At 42.9% G+C, this 20,344-nt stretch overlaps 2 protein-coding genes across 2 annotated transcripts; both read right to left on the bottom strand.

The window, feature by feature from the left end:
- Positions 1-110: 110 nt before the first annotated feature.
- LOC308334024 (protein TMED8-like) lies at positions 111-1,843 on the bottom strand (the record flags this gene model as incomplete). Its single annotated transcript, XM_080790596.1, has 3 exons — positions 111-1,041; positions 1,229-1,519; positions 1,621-1,843. 3 exons carry the CDS (start codon positions 1,841-1,843, stop codon positions 824-826), a joined length of 732 nt encoding a protein of 243 aa, XP_080646722.1. The 3' UTR covers positions 111-823.
- Positions 1,844-4,451: 2,608 nt separating this feature from the next.
- On the bottom strand, positions 4,452-11,007 carry LOC308334016 (DNA excision repair protein ERCC-6-like; the record flags this gene model as incomplete). Its single annotated transcript, XM_080790584.1, has 9 exons — positions 10,777-11,007; positions 9,765-10,140; positions 9,373-9,490; positions 8,914-9,210; positions 8,557-8,662; positions 7,912-8,106; positions 7,113-7,456; positions 6,773-6,959; positions 4,452-6,539 (listed from the first exon to the last, which is right to left on the bottom strand). The coding sequence occupies exons 1-9, from the start codon at positions 10,978-10,980 to the stop codon at positions 4,452-4,454; spliced, it is 3,915 nt and encodes a 1,304-aa protein (XP_080646710.1). The 5' UTR covers positions 10,981-11,007.
- Between the last annotated feature and the right edge of the window lie 9,337 nt (positions 11,008-20,344).

Below are 20,344 nucleotides of genomic sequence, written 5' to 3'. Positions count from 1 at the left end.
TCTATATTACATAACACCAGCTTCACGTGTTAAGGGATGGCTTTTATTTGTGTCATAATAGACAGGTTGTGAACCTCTGGTCAACCCGTAAAAACTCCTCCAACACATTAAACATACACAGACTTTTATCTTGCGTCTTAACAACAATAATCACAGAGAAAGTACATGGATAAAACATTGGCCTTGCTGTGCACACTATTTATATGAAATTAAACAAACATGGTTGGATTTCACACAGACTTTAGAAAAGAATCAGCAAGAATGCAGTTGCATAAATACAAATGACAGGAACTGAATGAACTTAAGAATCATAAAAAGGGGAACATACAGGAAACAAAAACAATCCCCAAGTGCTGAGTGTTAATTTAACAAGGAGAGTTAAATGAACACTCAGGACTTGACTGTCTCAGCGAGTTAAATCAACACCCATGACTTTAGAACAGTGCATCTGACCCATACAAAGCATGTGTCAAGGGCTCCCTGATCGCTGCTTTCAGAAAATAGAAATGTTATGGCTTACGACAATATATAATTTACTTTATGATAGACACTTTATCTAAATGCACAGTACATACATGGAGACATGGCACATATACATTATATGAAATGCTTTAGAAAATATCTATCGGTAAGTGGGACATGTTGCGTTCAAAATGTGGCCCCTGGGGCGATACAAGCCGATAGTGGTAAAAAATAGATGTGCCTATTGCTAACCATTAGATAATATTCTCTCTTTTTACCATGTGTGGAATCAAAAAATAGTTCTTGGAATCATAGTTCTTGTATATCATACATTCATAGACAATAGGGAATAGGATTCTTCTCAGGCACTATAATATACTCTGTAGTACAGTGTTTTATTTCTCCAAAGTGAGTAAGAGTTATCAAACTTCAGGAGGTAAGTGCCCTCACCAGGGAATTCATGACTGCCGCCATGCACCAACAAGTGGCTGTCTTGGCGGTAGACGGGCAAGATTTCACCAAGGTTGGAGTTGGACACTGTTTTGGAGCCCTTCTCAACATCTCCGCTACTGATGGGCCCTGCAGCACAAAGCACATACCAACAATTCAAGAAAACTAACAAATATACCAGGCAGAGACACATGTCTATTGTCTACACACTTTTATGTTGGTAAATTGTGACAGAATCAAGTGTTAACCACTTAAGTCTAGGTCTTGTCGATCTGCCTTATTTTAGGATAATGACATGCGGCCGACACGCACTGACCTTCAATGTCATCCTCATCTTCGTCATCGCTCGATTCGCTGATGTGGACTGTGATAGACCGGCTGGTGACAGGAGTCCAGTCAAAATATACACCGAAGCCGATGTCATAACCATCTGTAGCAAACTCCCAACAAACTTGTTTCCCCTCAGGGACGGTAGGAACGTGTACTGTCATGATGTCCCCTCTGTATATGGTCACCACGCTGTCCTTCTCCAGTCGAAGCTTGGCCTTCAGTTCCTTGATTGCTTCAGATGTCCATGTCGATGGAGGCTTCAATGGTGGCATTTGGCCTGGAGTTGCCTCAATTGCCAGGCACAGTCAGGACAAAGAGAAGAAATCTACTAAAGTTTGCATTTCAACCCAACTCATGTCACAGGCGAGACGCTATGACCTCTGTGTTCAACGGCCAGACTCCTCAGGCGAAGCGCTGAGGGGCCTGAGGCCTGGGCCTTAATAACAGAGGCCGCACTATCCTTTAGGCGAGACGCTGGGGGTATAGGGCGGTGCTCTCTCTTCATCAGCAGTTCAATAGATACCCAGGATATACAGGCGAGTCGCTGTAGAGTCCTGGGATCTGAATCCACTATATAAATATACTTGGAACTCAGCTTCATCGTACTATAACAGACAGAAAGAGTGACCGACCGAACTTGAACCGGCAAAAGGGGGACAGAATGGTCAAGTACACTCAGACTGTCCAACACATAGCTAATGGAGATCCTTTACAAATAAATAAATAAACAAATTGCCTACATATTAGTAGCAAGAGTTACAAAATGAGCATTAAGTCAAAGGGCCGCCGTGTTGGTTCCCAGGTGTTTCTGTCTCACACTCACAGAGATCTTGGTGAAGATGTAGAGAAACAGAGAGATGACCGAGAGATAGAGGCTGATTCGGCTCCCTCCAAACCTCTTCTTCAGATACTGGGGCATGGTGATCACCTTGAAACACAAAGGACACGTTTTTAGATAGGCATAGGTATGGTTGAAACCCCAAATTGATAGAAGAGATTCTGTTACTTGTATGCTATACATACTAAAAACTAACATCTTGGAAAGGCTTCATTTTCAAGATAGCGTCCACAGTTGCACTACAGTATTCCATAGATGCAGTATAGTGGTCTCATACGCGTGAATCTATTCTGTCCGAGCATAGACATGGTAGTAGTGGTCAGATGCAGTACACATGGTTTGGGGTCCCCTGTCCATTTCAAAACTGTATAGCCACATCCCATTCACTGCTAGTCTGACTGGATTTTTTAGGAACATTTATATAAACAAAATGTTTATATAAAAATATTCATTATACCAGTGATAGACATACATAATACCAGACGGCGAGAGATGTTGCAATGGGTCGAGCATAATACAGTGCATAATCCAAGAACTCATGCAATGAAGAATACAGTCATATACAGCAGTGGTTTGGTTCCCAAACTGTGGTGCGTGCACCCTTTGTTGTGTGCGAGGGCCTTCTGGGGGCCTGCCCCAAAGTTATTAGTGCAGCCACACCCGGCAGCCGGCGAAAACTAGAGTTCTCCCGAAAATTAAGGCCCGGTCCTACCTGGGTCCTCATCAAACCCTTTTAAACTCAAGACACTGCCGCCGCTGCACCCTTAGATCTCCTTATGGAGCCGACCCGTTCTGACATTCCATATTATGTTGATCTGACCTCATCAAACCCTGTACACTCAAGACACGCTCCATATAGGGCCAGTGCATGAGAAGTCGCTTCTCGCCCTGAGCAGGCGTCTTACTGGTTTAATCTAGAGTGAATGAGCTATCCGTATTTTTTTAGTCTGTAATGTATTATCTTGTGATATCTGTAAACTTGTTTTGTTTATTTTTTTCTTCTTTTTGTATTATTGTGTGAGGACACCAGGAAGAATAGCTGTTGTGTTAACAGCTAACAGGGATCCTAAATAAACTAAACTATGGGGATCCTAAATAAACTAAACCATGCAGAGCCCTGAGGTCAGATGATCAGTTTCTGCTGGTTGTGCCAATAACCAGCATAAAAAAAACGGAGGTGACCGAGCCTTCATGGTGACCCAGGAGCCTGGCCACACGCCCAGGCTGTGGAATAATACACACACATGAGAGCTGCCCAGTCGGTTCCATCTTTAATACGGACTAGTCTGCCTCATCTTTAGCGAGAGCTGAGCTTGACAGTCCATGTTTTTCCTTTACTGGTGCAATGTTCATAAGTATGTTACCTGTACAGCACTTTGTGTTACAGTGGTCTTAGAGGCAGTAAAGCACTAGTACAGTTCCAAATAGATTCAGATTTTAATGTAGACCTTGATGTTATTAGTAAATAGGGAACATAAAATACTATTTTCAGCTTGTTCTTTTTCCTGTAATAGTAAAGTTGTGGTGGAATCCTAATATAGATTCTATTTCAATGAATTCCTTGGATCCAAATTGTACGTAATGTTTTTTCTATGCGAGTCACTTACTAAAAAGGTTATGCATATGCAATTTGTTCCATTTTCAGGTTTGGGTAATGTGTAAGAAAGTGTTAAGGAACCCCATGGCACATTTCAGCTTGTTACCTGGCAGAAGTTTAAAATACACCCTTCAAGGATTAACCAGGAAACTTAGGTCAGTGTGCTTTAATCTTATTAAGCACTTTAACGTATTATTTGGGTCCAAATTGTATAGTAAAGTAGGTTAAATTGTCTAGTTTGTTGCTTTTTTCTAGTTTCCATCTTGTCTGTAAAACATCCCAACCATGCAGCATTTTGAAATTGTAAAAGAGGCTGGCAATACCATCTGGATCACGTTAAAAGTCACAGTATGACAGTAAATATCCATTGTTTGACCCCTCTACCACTAGGTAGAAATTAAGAGTTTATTTTAAAGTAGTTTAAGCAGCCCTGCTGGAAGTGAATGTCACAAATTGTGCAGGCATAAAAAAAAAACCACCATTCTACAGATGATGCATGTGCTATTATTTCTGGAGCAGTTTCCAGAAGGATTGATTCCCCCCCCCCCCCCCCCCCCCAACACTCAGAATAAGACAATCTTTGTCAACTCAATTTCTTTAAGAAAGGTTCACAATTTAATCTCAGATTAACCCAGGCCTTCACAAAACGGCACCACTTCAAGTTCTCCATAAGCAAAATAAAGAAATGGCAGGGCATAATGCAAAAGTACATTTTATTTATAAAATACTTAAAAAAAAAAAGATCAGACAGATTCTGACTCACTCATTGGAGCCTTAATCATCCTCCTCGCTGTAGCTTTCCTCATCTTCCTCTGTCTCCTCGTCGGAGCCTTCCTCACCCTCCTTGGAGGTTTCCTCATCTTCCTCTTCCTCTTCCTCCTTGGAAGCTTCCTCACTCTCAACCTCCTCTTCCTCAGTGGAATCTTCCTCAACTTCCTCAGTGGAAGCTTCTTCAACCTCCCCTTCCATGACCTCTTCGGAGACTTCCTCCCCTTCCATGACCTCTTTAGAGACTTCCTCCCCCTCGTTAGAGCCTTCTTCACCCTCAGATTCCTCAAGGTCTTCCTCTCCACTCGTTTCGTGTTCTCCCGTGCTGCCCTCGTCATCGTCCAGGTCTTCGATGAACGACTTGATCAGAGAGCGCTTGGAGGCCACAGAAGTGTTCCCTCTGCTGCTCTTGTTGGAGTCGAGTGGGGAGGACCCGAGTGTGGTGGATCCAAGAGGGGCAGAACCAAGTGGGGTGGGTCCGAGTGGGGTAGAACTGAGTGAACCAAGTTTGGCGAGTCCGAGGGGGGTATGTCTGAGAGGGGTAGAACTGAGTGGAGTGGCTCCGAGGGGGGTAGAACTGAGTGAACCAAGTTTGTCGAGTCCGAGGGAGGTATGTCTGAGAGGGGTAGAACTGAGTGGAGTGGCGCCGAGGGGGGTAGAACTGAGTGGGGAGGGTCCGAGTGGGGAGGGTCCGAGGGGGGTAGAACTGAGTGGGGAGGGTCCGAGTGGGGAGGGTCTGAGGGGGGTAGAACTGAGTGGGGAGGGTCCGAGGGGGGTAGAACCGAGTGGGGAGGGTCCGAGGGGGGCATGTCTGAGTGGGGTAGAACTGGATGCTCCCAGTCCAGCCAACAGGCTAATATTTGGCTGCTCTGTGTGGTCATCTTTCTCTTCACTGTGATCAATCACATCTTCCTCCTCGTCACTGTCATAGATCACAGCTGCCTTCTTTTTCTTCCTCATTATGATTGAGCCTGCAGATTTGTCATCGGCAGGTGAGTCATTGACAATGGCGAGAGACTTTTCCACATCAAAACTGCCCTCCAACTGGAGACGGGAGAGCAAATTCCTCTGCTGGGCTTCAACGTTCTGGTCGTTCACGTCGTAGCCTGTGAACAGGTCATCATCGCTGTCCTCTAGCTGTCGTCTAGTCTGCCCAGCATCATGTTTCTCCTCAACAGGGCCGGACTGGAATGCCACATCTCTGGGTGACCGCGTACATTCTTCCACTGTTCCTGGGAACATGTCGTCATCATCGCCGTCCTCTAGCTGAAGTTCAAAGTCACCTTTTTGGGTGGAATTCTTGGGAGGGTATATTTCACCGTCTTCGTGCATGGATGAATCTTTGGATGAGTCATGCAGTACTTCAGGTTGGTTCTCTGCAACGCCATCATCCAAAGTGATGTTGATCGGTGTGCTTAGAGTCTGCCCAGCATCGCGTTTCTCCTCAAAGGGGCCGGACTGGAATGCCACATCTCTGGGTGACCGCGTACATTCTTCCACTGTTCCAGCCGGGCTCTCTACGACACTTTCATCCAGAGTTTCGACCATCTGTACGCTCCCACTCTGTGCTTCATCTTGTTCCTCTTCCCGAGATCCAGACGTGTCCAGGTCGACCACCACAGCAGGCTGGGGATACTCATGGGAGGGGGCAGATGCAGACATGTCTAGGTCCACCACCACAGCAGGCTGGGGATACTCATGGGAGGGGGCAGATGCAGACATGTCTAGGTCCACCACCACAGCAGCAGGCTGGGGATACTCATGGGAGGGGGCAGATGCAGACATGTCTAGGTCCACCACCACAGCAGCAGGCTGGGGATACTCATGGTAGGGGGCAGATGCAGACATGTCCAGGTCCACCACCACAGCAGGCTGGGGGGCAGGAGTCCTTGGCTTCTCTCGTTTCCGAGAGGACCTTGGAGCTCCATCCTGAGCCATCCGTCTCAGAAAGGCTGCCTCAGTGCTGGAGCCCATGTTCTCTGCCAGCTGAGCATGGAGCGTCGACTCCACCCTCATCCTCTCCTCAGCCTTCTGGACTCTGGTCTCGATCTGGTGCCGAGACTCCTCGTCCTCCTCCTCGTCGCTGATCACCACCTCAAAGAATCAAGATGAAGGTACATGGTCACTACCTATACACCTACACAGGTTCAAGCAGCAAAATGCAAGTGGTCCACCAAACAAGTGAGTGTTGGTTAGCATAATGCTGTGCATCACAATGAAACTTAATACAGCTAGAATAACGAATGAGGGGGGCGGGGGATGTCTTCTGAATGTTGGTAGCAATAAGCATTAATAAATATGGTGCAATAAGGAATGACAATTTGTACCGAGAACATTAGATCGTGATCCGAGATGCCGAACATCTCCATGGCGTGGAGGTGCGCTATGTGTTCATCCAGCTCGGGGTCTGTCAGGCGGTGGCTGGAGTGGAGGCTCTGCAGCTGAAGCTGGGTGTTGGACGAGCGTGTCTCCTGCAGGCTGAACAGTTCCTTCAGATCCTGCTTAGTGAAGTATCTGTGAAGATGAATACATTGAATGGATCATCTTACTGTGCAATTATTTTAAATGGTCATGCCCGAGGACAATGATGTAAATCGTTTTGAGACAAATGATTTGGCACTAGATAAAGTGCAATCAAACATAAATGTATAATTCCACACAGCATACCTGAAGGGGTTTTTCTTATCCCCTGTGGTCTGTCGAATCAGGGAGTCTTTGAAGACCTGACGCCTATAGATCTTCTCCTCCACTGTGCCACAAGTAATGAGGCGGTAGACCACCACATTCCGAGTCTGCCCAATGCGGTATGCACGGTCCACGGCCTGGGCATCGGTGGCAGGGTTCCAGCTGGGATCATAGATGACCACACGGTTGGCAGCAGTCAGGGTGATGCCCACGCCGCCCACTTGGGTGGTCAGCAGGAAGACAGTGTAGCGAGCGTTATTCTGGAACTTCTGGATGAGCTGCTCCCTTTCGGCCATCTTGCTGATGGTGCCATCCAGCCTCAGGACCTTACAACAGGGGAAGTGGCTGAGTCATTAGTGGTTCTCAAAGGGGTGACTAACAAAAATGAGTTTAATTTTGCCATGATGATTTAAAGCAGCGGTTCTCAAAAAAACCAACATACAATATTTAATCATGTGCCAATACTTCCATTGATCATGATTAATTAATGCAACTGTCTGCCTAAATACTAACCGATGACAAGTGTGTTGAATATTCTTTCTAACCATCATAAAGTATCCATTAGGGCTGGGCAATACTGTATCATTATCATGACACAAGTCTCAATGAGATTTTAGATTTTAGACTACATATCATGGGATTTTAGACTTTAGACTACATATCATGGGATTTTAGATAATGAGCATGTGTTACCTTGACCTTCAATCACCATTTTATACTGTCAAATTAATTGGTCAAACATTGCGTGACTTTTTTATTTTGGCCAACAGCAAGTGCCCACCTTGAATCCCATGTTGACAAGGACTCGCTGGAGAATGTCCAGCACCTTCCGGAAGCGTGCGAACACAAGGGTGCGATGACCTTCCTCCCTAAGCCTCAGGAGGAGTTGGACAAGGAAGGTCATCTTTCCAGACTCGGAGATGAGCGTTTCATCCGAGATTCCATCAATGCCGCCTGCTGTAGACTCATCATCTCCCTATAGGATATTGACATCACCATATTTTAGTTGACCATTAATTGTCAAATTATTGTGATCAATTATTACATTTAACATACAATTTGTTTTTTGCTAAATCCAATTACTGGTCTGGAAGATGCAAAGAAATGACTGACAGATAAAATGTTACTACGTAAAAAGAAATTTCCACAATAGGGAATGGGATGCTATTAAAAGAGCCTGGACAACAATGTGGAAATATGACATTACTGTTAATTTCATCCAGCCATTTTCATATGGAGTGGAAAACTCAACGATTATGCAAATAGAATTGCGATCAGGCTGGATGTGTAACGATTGTGCCAACCTCAGACAGACATTCTTCAGGCTGTTCTAATAATGACTCCAGACCCAGCTCAGATACCAACCTCAGACAGACATTCTTCAGGCTGTTCTAATAATGACTCCAGACCCAGCTCAGATACCAACCTCAGACAGACATTCCTCCAGACCCAGCTCAGACACAGCTTTGGCAGAGAGCATCCTCGGGTGGTCGCACAGCTTCTTCAGGACCGTAAGCTCAGCAAGAGGTGATCTGTTGGTAGGGATGTACAGGTAGAGATTAACAACTTGGTAAACCCTGGTTTACCAACTGTGTGTGTGTGTGTGTGTGTGTGTGTGTGTGTGTGTCTGTGTGTGTCTGTGTGCGTCTGTGTGCGTCTGTGTGCGTCTGTGTGCGTGTCCCCAAGGCTCTACACTAGGACAACTACTTTCCAGGGCTCTACTACGGGAAAGAATCTACCATCTTAGATTTTTGCGTTGGCAAGTGTGTGAGCTTACACACACCTGGTGGTGGTGAGCAGCTCCTTGATGTGATCCAGGGACAAGAACTGACGGTAGATATTCTCCTGGGCCTTGCTGAGGAACGTCCAAATGACCAGGTCATTCTTCCTGGTCAGTTTGGGCATGACTGCCGCACCGGACTCTACGCCTTGTCTGTTTCCGTCCGTTTCTGCAGTCTGTTTCTTCTGGACCTCGGCTTTGGTCCTCCTCAGAAAATGCGGCCCGATGGTTTTCATTAGGTTCTCAGACATTTTGGCTCCCAGGGCTTTCTCTCCTGGAGTCGCATCCTTCTCCCTGGCCCTGGTGATAGGGGTGACAGTCCTTATGTGCATTATGGATCGTAATGTGCAAAAAAATTGATATTTGGTGCTTGATTAGACCTTAGATTTACTTAAAAAAAAGAACCACTACTGTGACCTGGTCGACTTTCACGTCTGGCTCAAACTCATTATTGCACCCTACCTTGTGATGGGGTTCTCATACTCTGTCTTGAAGGTTTTGGCTGAGCCAAGGAGGGAGCCTCGGCAGGCGAAGTCAAACAGAGCCCACATCTCTCGCAGGTTGTTCTGCACAGGGGTTCCTGTGGGGTTGTCACAAACAATGCAATGAAAGTGTTTTTTAGCATTACATAGATAGAATCTTATCTTTCAGTGTGTCTTTTAAGTTTCATGAAGACAAATTGCATGAAGCAGATATGACAATCGAAAGTGCAACAGAAATTACTGACAAGGATGGCACAATATTACAACGTAATTACCAATATTTCAATAAAAATGGCAGAAATAAAAGCTCATGAAAGATTATTATTTTTTAAATAGGTTTGATAAATGTTTGATAATTGCGACAAGCCTTACCAGTGATGAGGATGCGGTTCTTGGCAGGCACTGCATAGGCACTTTTGGCGGTTTTGGACGACGTGGACTTGATCTTGTGAGCCTCGTCCAGGATCATGTAGTCCCAGATGAACTCCTGGCCGTTGGAAGATGCCAGCTGCTCCCAGTTGTTGAGCATCATGTTGTACGTGGTGATGACGGCGCCTCCACGTCTCTGAACCTTCTCCAAATTCCGGGTGCGCTCCGCCCTGTTGGTGCCGTGGAACTCTCTCACCCTCATTCCTGGGGTCCACTTGGCGAACTCCTTGGTCCAGTTGGTGATGAGGGACGTGGGCATGACGAGGAGAGTGTATTTGGCGTGCCCGGCGTCATACATGCCAGAGAGGAATGTAATGATCTGGATGGATTGCAGGGGTGAAACCAGTCATTCGTCGTCACATTTTATTTTTTAAAATGAATAATAAGTTTAGTGATTCATCACTTCTGGTAGGCCTAGGAGCCATGCAAACGGAGGGCGCTGGAACATGAAAATCCTTGGCAGTCAGGGTGAAAAACTAGCATTTTAACAAAAATCGCACCAAAAATAGGAAATCGTGCAAGAGAATCATGATTCAAATTCCATATGGGTCACATCAAATGTAGCCATTGGTACGGCAATTGTACGCATGTGTACAATTACACCAAAATGTGAATGATAGTCGACTCTAGTTTACGGCAAACACATTCAAGGGATCCAGATAACTTGTGTTGAACATTTACCAACATACAGTATTCCGGTTTAACACATTAAAACCAGGAAAGCATTTGTGATTTTAGCGTCAGCTATTCAAAAACAGCATGTCTCTCTCATGTGCCATTTTTGAAAAACCTTGAAATGTTTGGTCCCTAGGCACAAGACCTTTTCAGATGGGGGGGCCAAATTATATAAATTTCAGGGTCCTCGTGGAACGAAAGTTTTAGAAGGCATTTGTAGCCTCAGGTGTTAAAATAATTAGTATGAAGATGAAGCAGCATTAGCTGCAGGCCTGCCTACCTGGATGGTTTTGCCCAGACCCATATCATCTGCCAGGATGCCACCTTTAAGTTCATCGCGGTACAGCCCGTAAAGGAAGGAGATGCCTTCTCTCTGATAATAATACAACTTGTCGTAGAGTTCTCTGAAGAGCGGAAGACCATTAATGCTGACAAACTCCTCATCTTCGCCCTCAGATTCTTGCTCTGCCAGAATGGCCTCCATTTGCTGTATTCTAGCCTTGAGTTTTTTACTGGGAACGATTTGAAACGCCTTTTTGAAGTCCTCCAGGCCTTTTAACATGTTCCCTCCTTTGGCAGCAGCTTTAGCGTCCTTTATGTGGCTGTAAAAGATTAGTTTAGTTACAGTATGCATTATGTAATGTATTCACCAGTAAAGTGATTTGAGCCAGGTGTCTTGTAGCATTAATTTGTGGTACCCAATGTTTCCTTGGACTAAACTAAGGATTCCAGGTTGAAAGTGGTTAAAAGAAATGCAACACCATTATTAGTGTACTTCAATGTTAACCTGTGGGGGTTACTGTATGTAAATATAGGAAAATATGGGCCATTATCTTCTAGCCACTTTCATAAAGACATCCCTAATTTGAACATGGGGGGATTTCTAGATCAGAAACTATATAGCTACCGGTGGTACGCCTCCATCTGCTCATCATCGAAATCCAGAGACAATGACCTGTAAAACAAAACAGGATAATGAATCTGTCAGTAATACATTTAACACAGCCACCCGAGATTTTCTTTCCGATTTTCTTCCAAGTCTTATCATTGAAAAGGGTATCTTTGAAAAACAAAGAAAAGGTCCCGCCAAAATGTTGCTCTTTATTAGAGCGACGTTCCAGTCGCTTAGACCTTCATCAGGACAGAAAGTCTTATCATTGGCCATTGGTTGAAACACTTGGCAGCAATTCAGCATTTTTATAATAATACAGGTGTCATCCAAGTAAACAAACTCAAATCTTTCTTTTAGATCTGTATCCCTCAGTGAGGTTGGCTATGCCAGGTGTGTGGCTCTGCTGCAGGGTGGACAACGGAAAAAACTAAAAACCTTTAACTCTGCCATAGAAAGTTTTTTCTTGTTTTTCCACTGCGCACACTACATAATTTTGTTGAGGCATCATGTTTGACTGAATAGGTGACAGCCAATACATCGCACAATACATCAGATCAAACTTTCAGCAATCTAAATTGATGAGTTTGTTTCAGCCATTTTCACTGTCAGAATTGTTCCCAGATCCCACCAGTCTAAGCGTACTTGACAAAATATATAGCCAGTAGTGAACACAATTATTCAGTAGGCTGCCTTACTTGTCCAGTCTGGTGGCAATGGCGTCGATGTCTGGATCCATCTTAATTGTCCTGTCTTCTTTCTGTAAACCCAGAGAAGGAAACAAGGTTACTATAGCGATACACCAATTCCCATTTGCCAGAAAGCAAACTAGTGAAAATAGCAGATCTCCAACCTCACAACACATTGCAAGTAGTTTAAAGCTCTGCCATTTTCCACTAGCATTTATACATATGGGAATTCAGTCAGTTGTTTTTTCAAGGCGCAACATTTAATCGCAAGTTCGCAACCCATAGTCTGTGACAGACCCAGTGTTTGGGAAACACAAAGACAATTAACTCCCTTTTATAGAGTGGAATCAGTGGATACAATCTAGATTAATGTAACTTTTACCATAACCACTTGAACCCAAGACAAAAATAGCACATCTACAAGCTCACAACTTGCAGATCAGCTATTTTCAGCAAAGGTTTGGTGTAGAAGGAAAAAAGAGCAGGCCAAGTACAGAGTGAAAGGTCAACTTTACCAAGCAGACAGCAGCTTAAGTGGTTAAATATGTGAAATATACACATTAACATGCATCCAACATAAACGAAAAACAAGTCTATGAAGCCATCTATGAACACAAGTGTATAGAGGGGAGTCCCTGCTTCATCTCTGTCAGCTATTAAAGGGGTCCATGCCCTGAAAAACGTTGAAGACCCCTAGCTCTGAAGGTAAAGCCTGGAGCAGAATTCCAAAAGAAGCTGAAAACCGTTGGACTAGTATTCTAAAATTAAGTACTTCTACTTTATCTGGAGAAAAAAAAAAGGTATCGGGACAACTGTATTCTGTATTCTGCAACAAACATGGCCTAGTAGCCCTAGCTATTTGGCATGAAAACAAATAATCAAAGTCAACAGTTACACTAGCTCTGGTCCATGCGTTGCAGTCGGCAACGCAAATGCATGATTAGACCTTACGATAATTGATTAACAATAGTTAATCAAACAACTCAAATTTGAAAACCACATTAGCTGCTACATAACAAACTCAATACAAAAACTCAAATCTTACCTTGGAGGCTGGAGCAACAAGATCACCGAGCCAAAGCAGAGGAGCAGCCAAAAAAAATCCCAGCCGAAAGTAAAGTATATAAATAATAAATTAAACTAATCAACTATAAACGCAAACAGCCGTGAGTGTTTGTTCTTCACGCCCCGAGTTAATGCAGGCAGCCAGGCAACAGGTGTGTCTGGCTGGCCACTAGGGGGGGAGAACTGGCTGGCTGTGTGGTTGTGAGTGACACACACACACACACACACACCTGCGTCCTGCTCTAAACTGACGAGTGTTTGTTTGACTCAAACTCCTTCGTGTTTGTTATTGTTAGTAAAAAACAGTGAAATAAACAAGTTTAAACGTACCAACTTCCACCTCATGGAAGATGAGGATAGTTGTCAGTGTTGTCAGGGAGTGGAAACTGCCCAGAGACATGACGGTGACAGCAGGAGGAGAAGTTTAATTATCGTCCTTGGAAAAAAGTCCATTCCCCAAGAGACCAGGTGCGTTAGCTTACCTAGCTACTACCTACAGTTAATTAGCTGCATTAGCATTCATGGTTAATAGAGGTGAATTGTTTGTTTGTGTGTAATGTCATGTCACTAATTATATTTACAAAAAGTAAAATGAAAGAACTAGTCGGGATATAAAGCATTGTTTGTGTGCTGTGCCTGTGAAGTGAATAATATTGTGTTTGTTTGCTATTAAGCAGAAATATCATAGGCCTATCCCCCATTTAGGCCTGAAATAAAATAAAAAAAAATATGTTTCTATATCAGTGGTTCTCAATATTTCATGTCAAGGACCCCAAAAATGATATGTAATATGCCACGACCCCCATTGAAAATATTATGTTGTTCCAGGGACCCCCCAGAAGCAAAGATTTGAACTGAAATTCTGAAAGAATATATATTCAAAGATTTGAGGCAAATTTTCACTATTCTTTTCAAAAATAGCAGACCTACAAGTTTATAGCGCGCTATGAGCTTGTAGATCTTCTATTTTAAAGTATAACGCCCCAAAATGGCTTAATGCCCTATACTACTTCATACAAGACTGTCACACTAAAGTATGAGAATAGGCATTTCTACAAGCTATGTGCAAATGTTTCTTTTTAAATACTAAAATAACAATAACTGAACAAGTAGATTCAACTATAATTATTATTATAAGTCAATGTCAAACAATTTACAGTAATAAAACCATACAATGTAAAAAAAAAAATAGCATGTTTTTGTAAAGTGTGTTTTTTAAGGTGCTATATAAATTCAAGTTATTATTATTTATGATTTATGAACCCCTAATGGCTCCTGATGTGCAGGTTGGTGCCTTGCATGGTTTCCGCCGCCATCTGTGTATGAATGTATGTGTAAATGGGTGAATGTAATGCACAATCTATGTAAGGCGCCTTGGATAAAGGCGCTATATAAATGCACCATTTACCATTCATGATGTCCGCTCTCCTATATAGCTGTGAATGCTGGACCCTGAAGCCTGCTCTACCGTCCCTGGCCCCACTGTGCTACACCAGAATGCTACGTGCAGTGCTAAACATCAACCAGGATGAACACGTTACCAACATGCATCTGTATGGAGTGATACCGAGGGTGGGTGAGAGAAGATGGCCTCCAGGAGGAGGAGAATGAGGCTGGTCGGTGCCATTGACACTGGGATTAAATGGTAAACGGTGCCATTTATATAGCGCCTTTATCCAACATATGCATTACATATGCATTACATTCACACACACACACACACACACACACACACACACACACACACACACACACACACACACACACATTCATACACTGATTGCGGCGGAAGCCATGCAAGGTACCAACCTGCACATCTGGAGCAATTTTGCCCAAGGACCTGCTCTACCTCCTGAGTCACAGTCGCCACAGTCGGGATGTATGGAGGATGGAGAGGACTGGAGACCCCGCTGGAGGGCTCATCTGAGGACCAACTAAAAGAGGACTGCTCTATCTCTCTCTATCCATTGGTGGGTTCCAAACTTTGACCCTGCTGGCCGCCATCCCTTCTTCTACAACTGAAGTAGAAGACAGCTCAAGGTACGAACCCTTTTCCCCATCTTTGCTGCTGCTGCTGCTGCTGCTGCTTGTGTTGTAAGCAAATTAAGCTGTGTGTACACTTCAAGCTGTTGCTGTGATTTTAGGACGCAATGATTGGGTGGCAATTAATGAAACATGTTCAGTCAGTGACTGTTTGTGTCTCTGGGATTGGATGCTGCAGTCTGTGTTGTGTTGTGTTTCTGCTCTGGGATTGGACGCTGCAGTCTGTGTTGTGTCTGCTCTGGGATTGGGTGGATGCTGCAGTCTGTGTTGTGTCTGCTCTGGGATTGGGTGGATGCTGCAGTCTGTGTTGTGTCTGCTCTGGGATTGGGTGGATGCTGCAGTCTGTGTTGTGTCTGCTCTGGGATTGGGTGGATGCTGCAGTTTTGTGTTGTGTCTGCTCTGGGATTGGGTGGATGCTGCAGTCTGTGTTGTGTCTGCTCTGGGATTGGGTGGATGCTGCAGTCTGTGTTGTGTTGTGTTTGCCACTGAACAAACTGAGTTGTTGTAACAGAGAATAGTATTATCATGTGGATCTTGGCCACTTCAATTAGCCTTTTAAGTTCAAGCTAGAGGTTTTGGGCTTTCACATCATTTCAAAATGAAGACTGATGTTCATCTACACTACAGTTAGTAGATAGTTAGTTAGTGTTACTAAGTGTGCGGCTGCTGTGTTGTGGGTGTGTTGAAGATTGTGTGTTGTGACGGCTATTGTTTAATGACTGGCTTGACGGCAAAACTTATCTCTATGTACTGGTCAATTCCTCATGGCCCGCCGTGGCCATAATTCTTTCTTTCTTTCTTTCTTTCTTTTCTTGCTCTCGCTCTCTCTCTGGTTGGTTCATATGACGCTGGCTTGTGTCAACACCTCTGTCAATGTAGGCCTTTTCTTAAGTCCTGCCAAGCATGTAGCCTCATCCTTCTCTCTCTCTCTCTGTGAGAGAGGGACACTTCCTTTGTCTTGTATGTGTAGGACATGTTAGTGATGCGTGAGTTCATGTCCAAGCCAGGGGGGCAGTCAGACGGATATTTTGTGAAGCCACTAAGGAAATGAAAGTTCATATAATGGCCTGTTGTGGCGCTCTCATTGGGCTAAAAAAAACCCATAGCCCCATAGAAGTCCATGTATTTGGGCCCAACTTCACCTAGACTGTATTACCTTAATAAACATGGTCATGAATACTTTTTGCTTCCAGTCACTAGTTTAAAGTCTCATTTCTAATGTCATAATATTCTTTTTGGAAAATTATGGTCCCATTTATTAGAAAAATGACCATAAAGTCGCGCATGTTCTGAAAGGCGTGGCTACCGTTACAGTCTATGAACGGGATCCCCCACCCACTCGAGTCAAAATAAAAACCAACGAAGAAGAAGGGGGAAGTCCCGCCTCGTTGTCTGGGCCAGCCAATGGGCCAGCTGGCCTGAACTGGGCCAAAACGGATCTAGAAAGATGGCGACTTCCATTGCAAGGACTGACAGGCTTCATTTTACGTTCACGTTAGACCCGCGGGACGCTTTATCCATATTTTTTACAGTCTATGGTCCAAGCACCCAATTATGTGTGACAATTAATCATAAACTTATATTTGTAATCGTTACAGCCCTACCATTTGGTGTAAGAGCGTGTGTCCTTATTATGGAGAGAAAGTGTGGGTACCTGAGGAATAAAAAATAACATACAAAACATAGCGGCAATACAAAATGCCATCCTACAATATTTAATACAATTAAGTTTCTAAATACATTTTAAACCCATGTCCTGCTTTCCTTTTTAAATATGCTTTATTTAAATTATTCATGGCACTCATATTACATTGAGTTTGGCAGTACAGTAGTAAGGAATTGCAATACACACACAGAGTATTGGTATCAGTTTTTCTGTCTTGAGTCCAGGGTTCTCTGTCTTTTCAGTTCAGTTACTATTTGTATGAAGACCACCTCTCCAGAGATGGCCCTCCTGATTACTCCTGGTGTTCCAGATCTTATCGACCACAGTGCAAACCACAGCCCAATAAAAGTCTTGTTCCATAGCAGACATGTTTTTCATCAAAGACTCCATACAATACTGCATTATAAGTATAACGTTAATGTTAATGTTAAAAACCGATCTGTGGCATTTTCCCCCATACATCTCTAGACCTCTGACAGTCCACTAGCAGGTTCTCTATGGTTTCATCTGGGTTACAGTTTGCATCCGGGCATTTAACAGTTTTTGACCACCTCCCTTACTCCCTTAATGACATCCCTCTTTTTTATGGATATACTTTTACTACCAATGTTCTTTAAACATACCTGTTTTTGTTTTTCATCAAGATTTCTTTTTTTTCTAACTTGTATATATTGCCATTATAAGCTCATTTACAGGCAATTTGTTTAATTTTATAAGACATGTTCAATTTTCTCTCGGTTCATAATTTTGTTTTTCAGTGTGAAAGCAAAATAAGTGACATTACACTTTAACCCATTTTGTTATACGTTAGCTATTGAAAAATAGTAGATCTACAAGCTCATAGCTTGTAGAACTACTAGAGCTTGTAGAACTACAAGAACACAACTTGTAGGTCTGCTATTTTTGAAAAATCGTAAAAATGCGGCACAAATCTTTGAATAGGTATATCTTTCAGAACGTTTTTTTTATTTCGACGTCAGGCCTGAATGGGTTAAGTACCGGTAATCATGAAAATGTTTGTTTATCTTTCATAGTATGCCTTTCTGGCACAAACATCTTTGACCAATGTGATCAATTTTAGAGGGAGGTGCAAATTGCAATTGAATTTGTTTGAGTTGCCAAACTCTGTAGTTTTCTACCAGGGCCTCCAGAGGGCAATGTTGACTGGACTCTTTGGTGATGCTGGACTGAACTGGACTGGAGACCTCAGCTGAGGCAAACATGTCTCCTTCATGTTCTTCAGAGGATGACTGCAGGTTCTGGAAGTGGTCCAGCAGTCTTCTCAGGGACTGTATCTTCACCTCATCCTTGGACAGGAATTGCACCACCTATTGGACACACCCACTCCTGGGGTATCCCTGATTGACAGGAGCTGAACTGACAGGTTGATTTCTGCTTTCTCCAGCTTGGAGTCAGCTTGTTGTTTGAGGATCTCTGAACCCAGGAGAGACTTGAGCTGCTCAATGCTGCTGTTGATTCGCTCTCTGCGCAACTTCTCCACCAATGGTTTTCTTATCTGCACTTATTGACAATACATGTCTAAATTTCAAAATATGCAGATAATTTCACATTTTATCATTGAATCGAATGCTGATAAAAAAGGCCATATAATTAATAATGGTTTCTGAATTAGTTAAACTCAATGGCCCTGCGTACCACCTGTTTTGAATGTGCACATATTGCAGCAGGCAGCAGGAGGTTGCCTTACTGATAACGAGCGCTACCAAACTCTGATACTAAAATAATCAACTGCAAGGAATTTCTTGACAGGAAGTAGCTCATAACATGTCTGCGGGGGATTTTTATTAAACAAAAACTTTACAGATTGAAAGAGGATAATTCAAGCTTTCCCTACAGCTTCAATGTTTTTTGACGTTGTTTAATATAATTAGAGAGGACTTTTCTGTTTGGATGAATGGGCTGTCTATGGGAAGTATCACCTAGGTATCACCTTGCTGTATAGATGGCTGCGGTCTGAATATGGCCGATAGCAGATGTTTCTCCCATCTTGTGAGTTGACTGGAAGTGGGTGTGCGTAAAGAGTTTCGCACACTGAGTCTGTGTGTGCTGTGGTGAACAAAAGGACGTTGAATGGACTTTTAGTGGCGGCTGTTTAGCTCTATGTTGTCATAGAGACAGAGTCTGACATCAAACCATCTGATGGTGAACGAAGAGTAAGAACTAAGCAGTGACTGAGTAATATTAAGAACAATAAAACGACCACAAGTAGCCTACTAGTTAGGAATCAGACAAAATGCACTATTAAAATCCACGTCAACAACATGCTTTTAATATGATAAGAAGAACATTGGTCTGCTGGGTGATTGATGGAAAAAACACAGTTCTGTTATATACTGTTCTGAACTACTGTATGAGACTGTCGACAGGAGGCAGTGTGAGGCTTATTGTCCGGCGACTACCAGTATCTTGGGTTGTGTTGCATTGGTAGAAACTTAAAAAGTCAGAATGACTGCACAGCAATATGCTTGGACTACAGTATATTGTGCATGCTGAGATTGATGAAAACGTTTCGTTTTTTATTTAAGGCATCTGTGTCAAACAGTTCTCAAAGCATTTTTTTTCTTTATTATTATTTTTCTTTTTTAGTTTTTGTCAGTACTTGCTGTCCTTGTGTTTCAATATTTTTTATTAAGCAGAAAAACACATGGACAATACATTTTATTTATTTCAATAAGTAGGGCCTACATTTAAACGGTACACAGTACTTCACTATGCAATACTTGACTATCATATACTGGCATGTTATCATAGGAACAGATATTTATGAAGACTCTGCTTTATTTTTAATCTGCCTCCTTTTGTTCATTTCAGGGGCTGTAGCACGATTGATTGATTGATTGATTGATTGATTGATTGATTGAATACTTTGCAAATTTGCAAAAAAAAAGTTTGCAAATAGTACAGTGGCACAATTATAAAATGGTCCTAAATGGATAGCACAAAGGGCTTGTTTCCATAGTGGTCCTGTGTATTAAATTCATAGAGAAATGTACATGTCATGCTGGACAAGTAGGGCAAATAGGTTTGGTTTCATGCCATCACCATGGCAACTCATGTCAAAATGTTACGAAAGCCAACCTTTTTCACCAAAACATTATACAAAATTAAGCAATTCTTCACTTGTTATTCCACAAATGTCATCTATGTTCTTTTGTGGCCTACAGTGTAGGCCACAAAAAACAATCAACTCAGAATCAGGCAATCCTAGCCAAAGACAGCCTGGCTGGGTAACCACCCCGGTCGTGGAATTAAATAAATTTGTATTTTATTTTTTTAATTCAGCAACCGGGTGGCTTACCAGGTTAAAAGACACACATATCTTGAAACAAATTTTGCAAATAATAATAATAATAATAATAACTTTATTGATATAGCACAATTTCAAAAACAAGCTTACAAAGTGCTTCACGGTAACAATAAAAACAACAATAAAATATACAGTAACATTCAAAAATAATAATAAATCTGAAAATTT

Source organism: Protomyctophum bolini (genome assembly GCF_963924005.1).
Source record: "Protomyctophum bolini genome assembly, chromosome: 2".
Taxonomy (NCBI): Eukaryota; Metazoa; Chordata; class Actinopteri; order Myctophiformes; family Myctophidae; genus Protomyctophum; species Protomyctophum bolini.
This window is presented reverse-complemented; position numbering and strand designations above follow the sequence as displayed.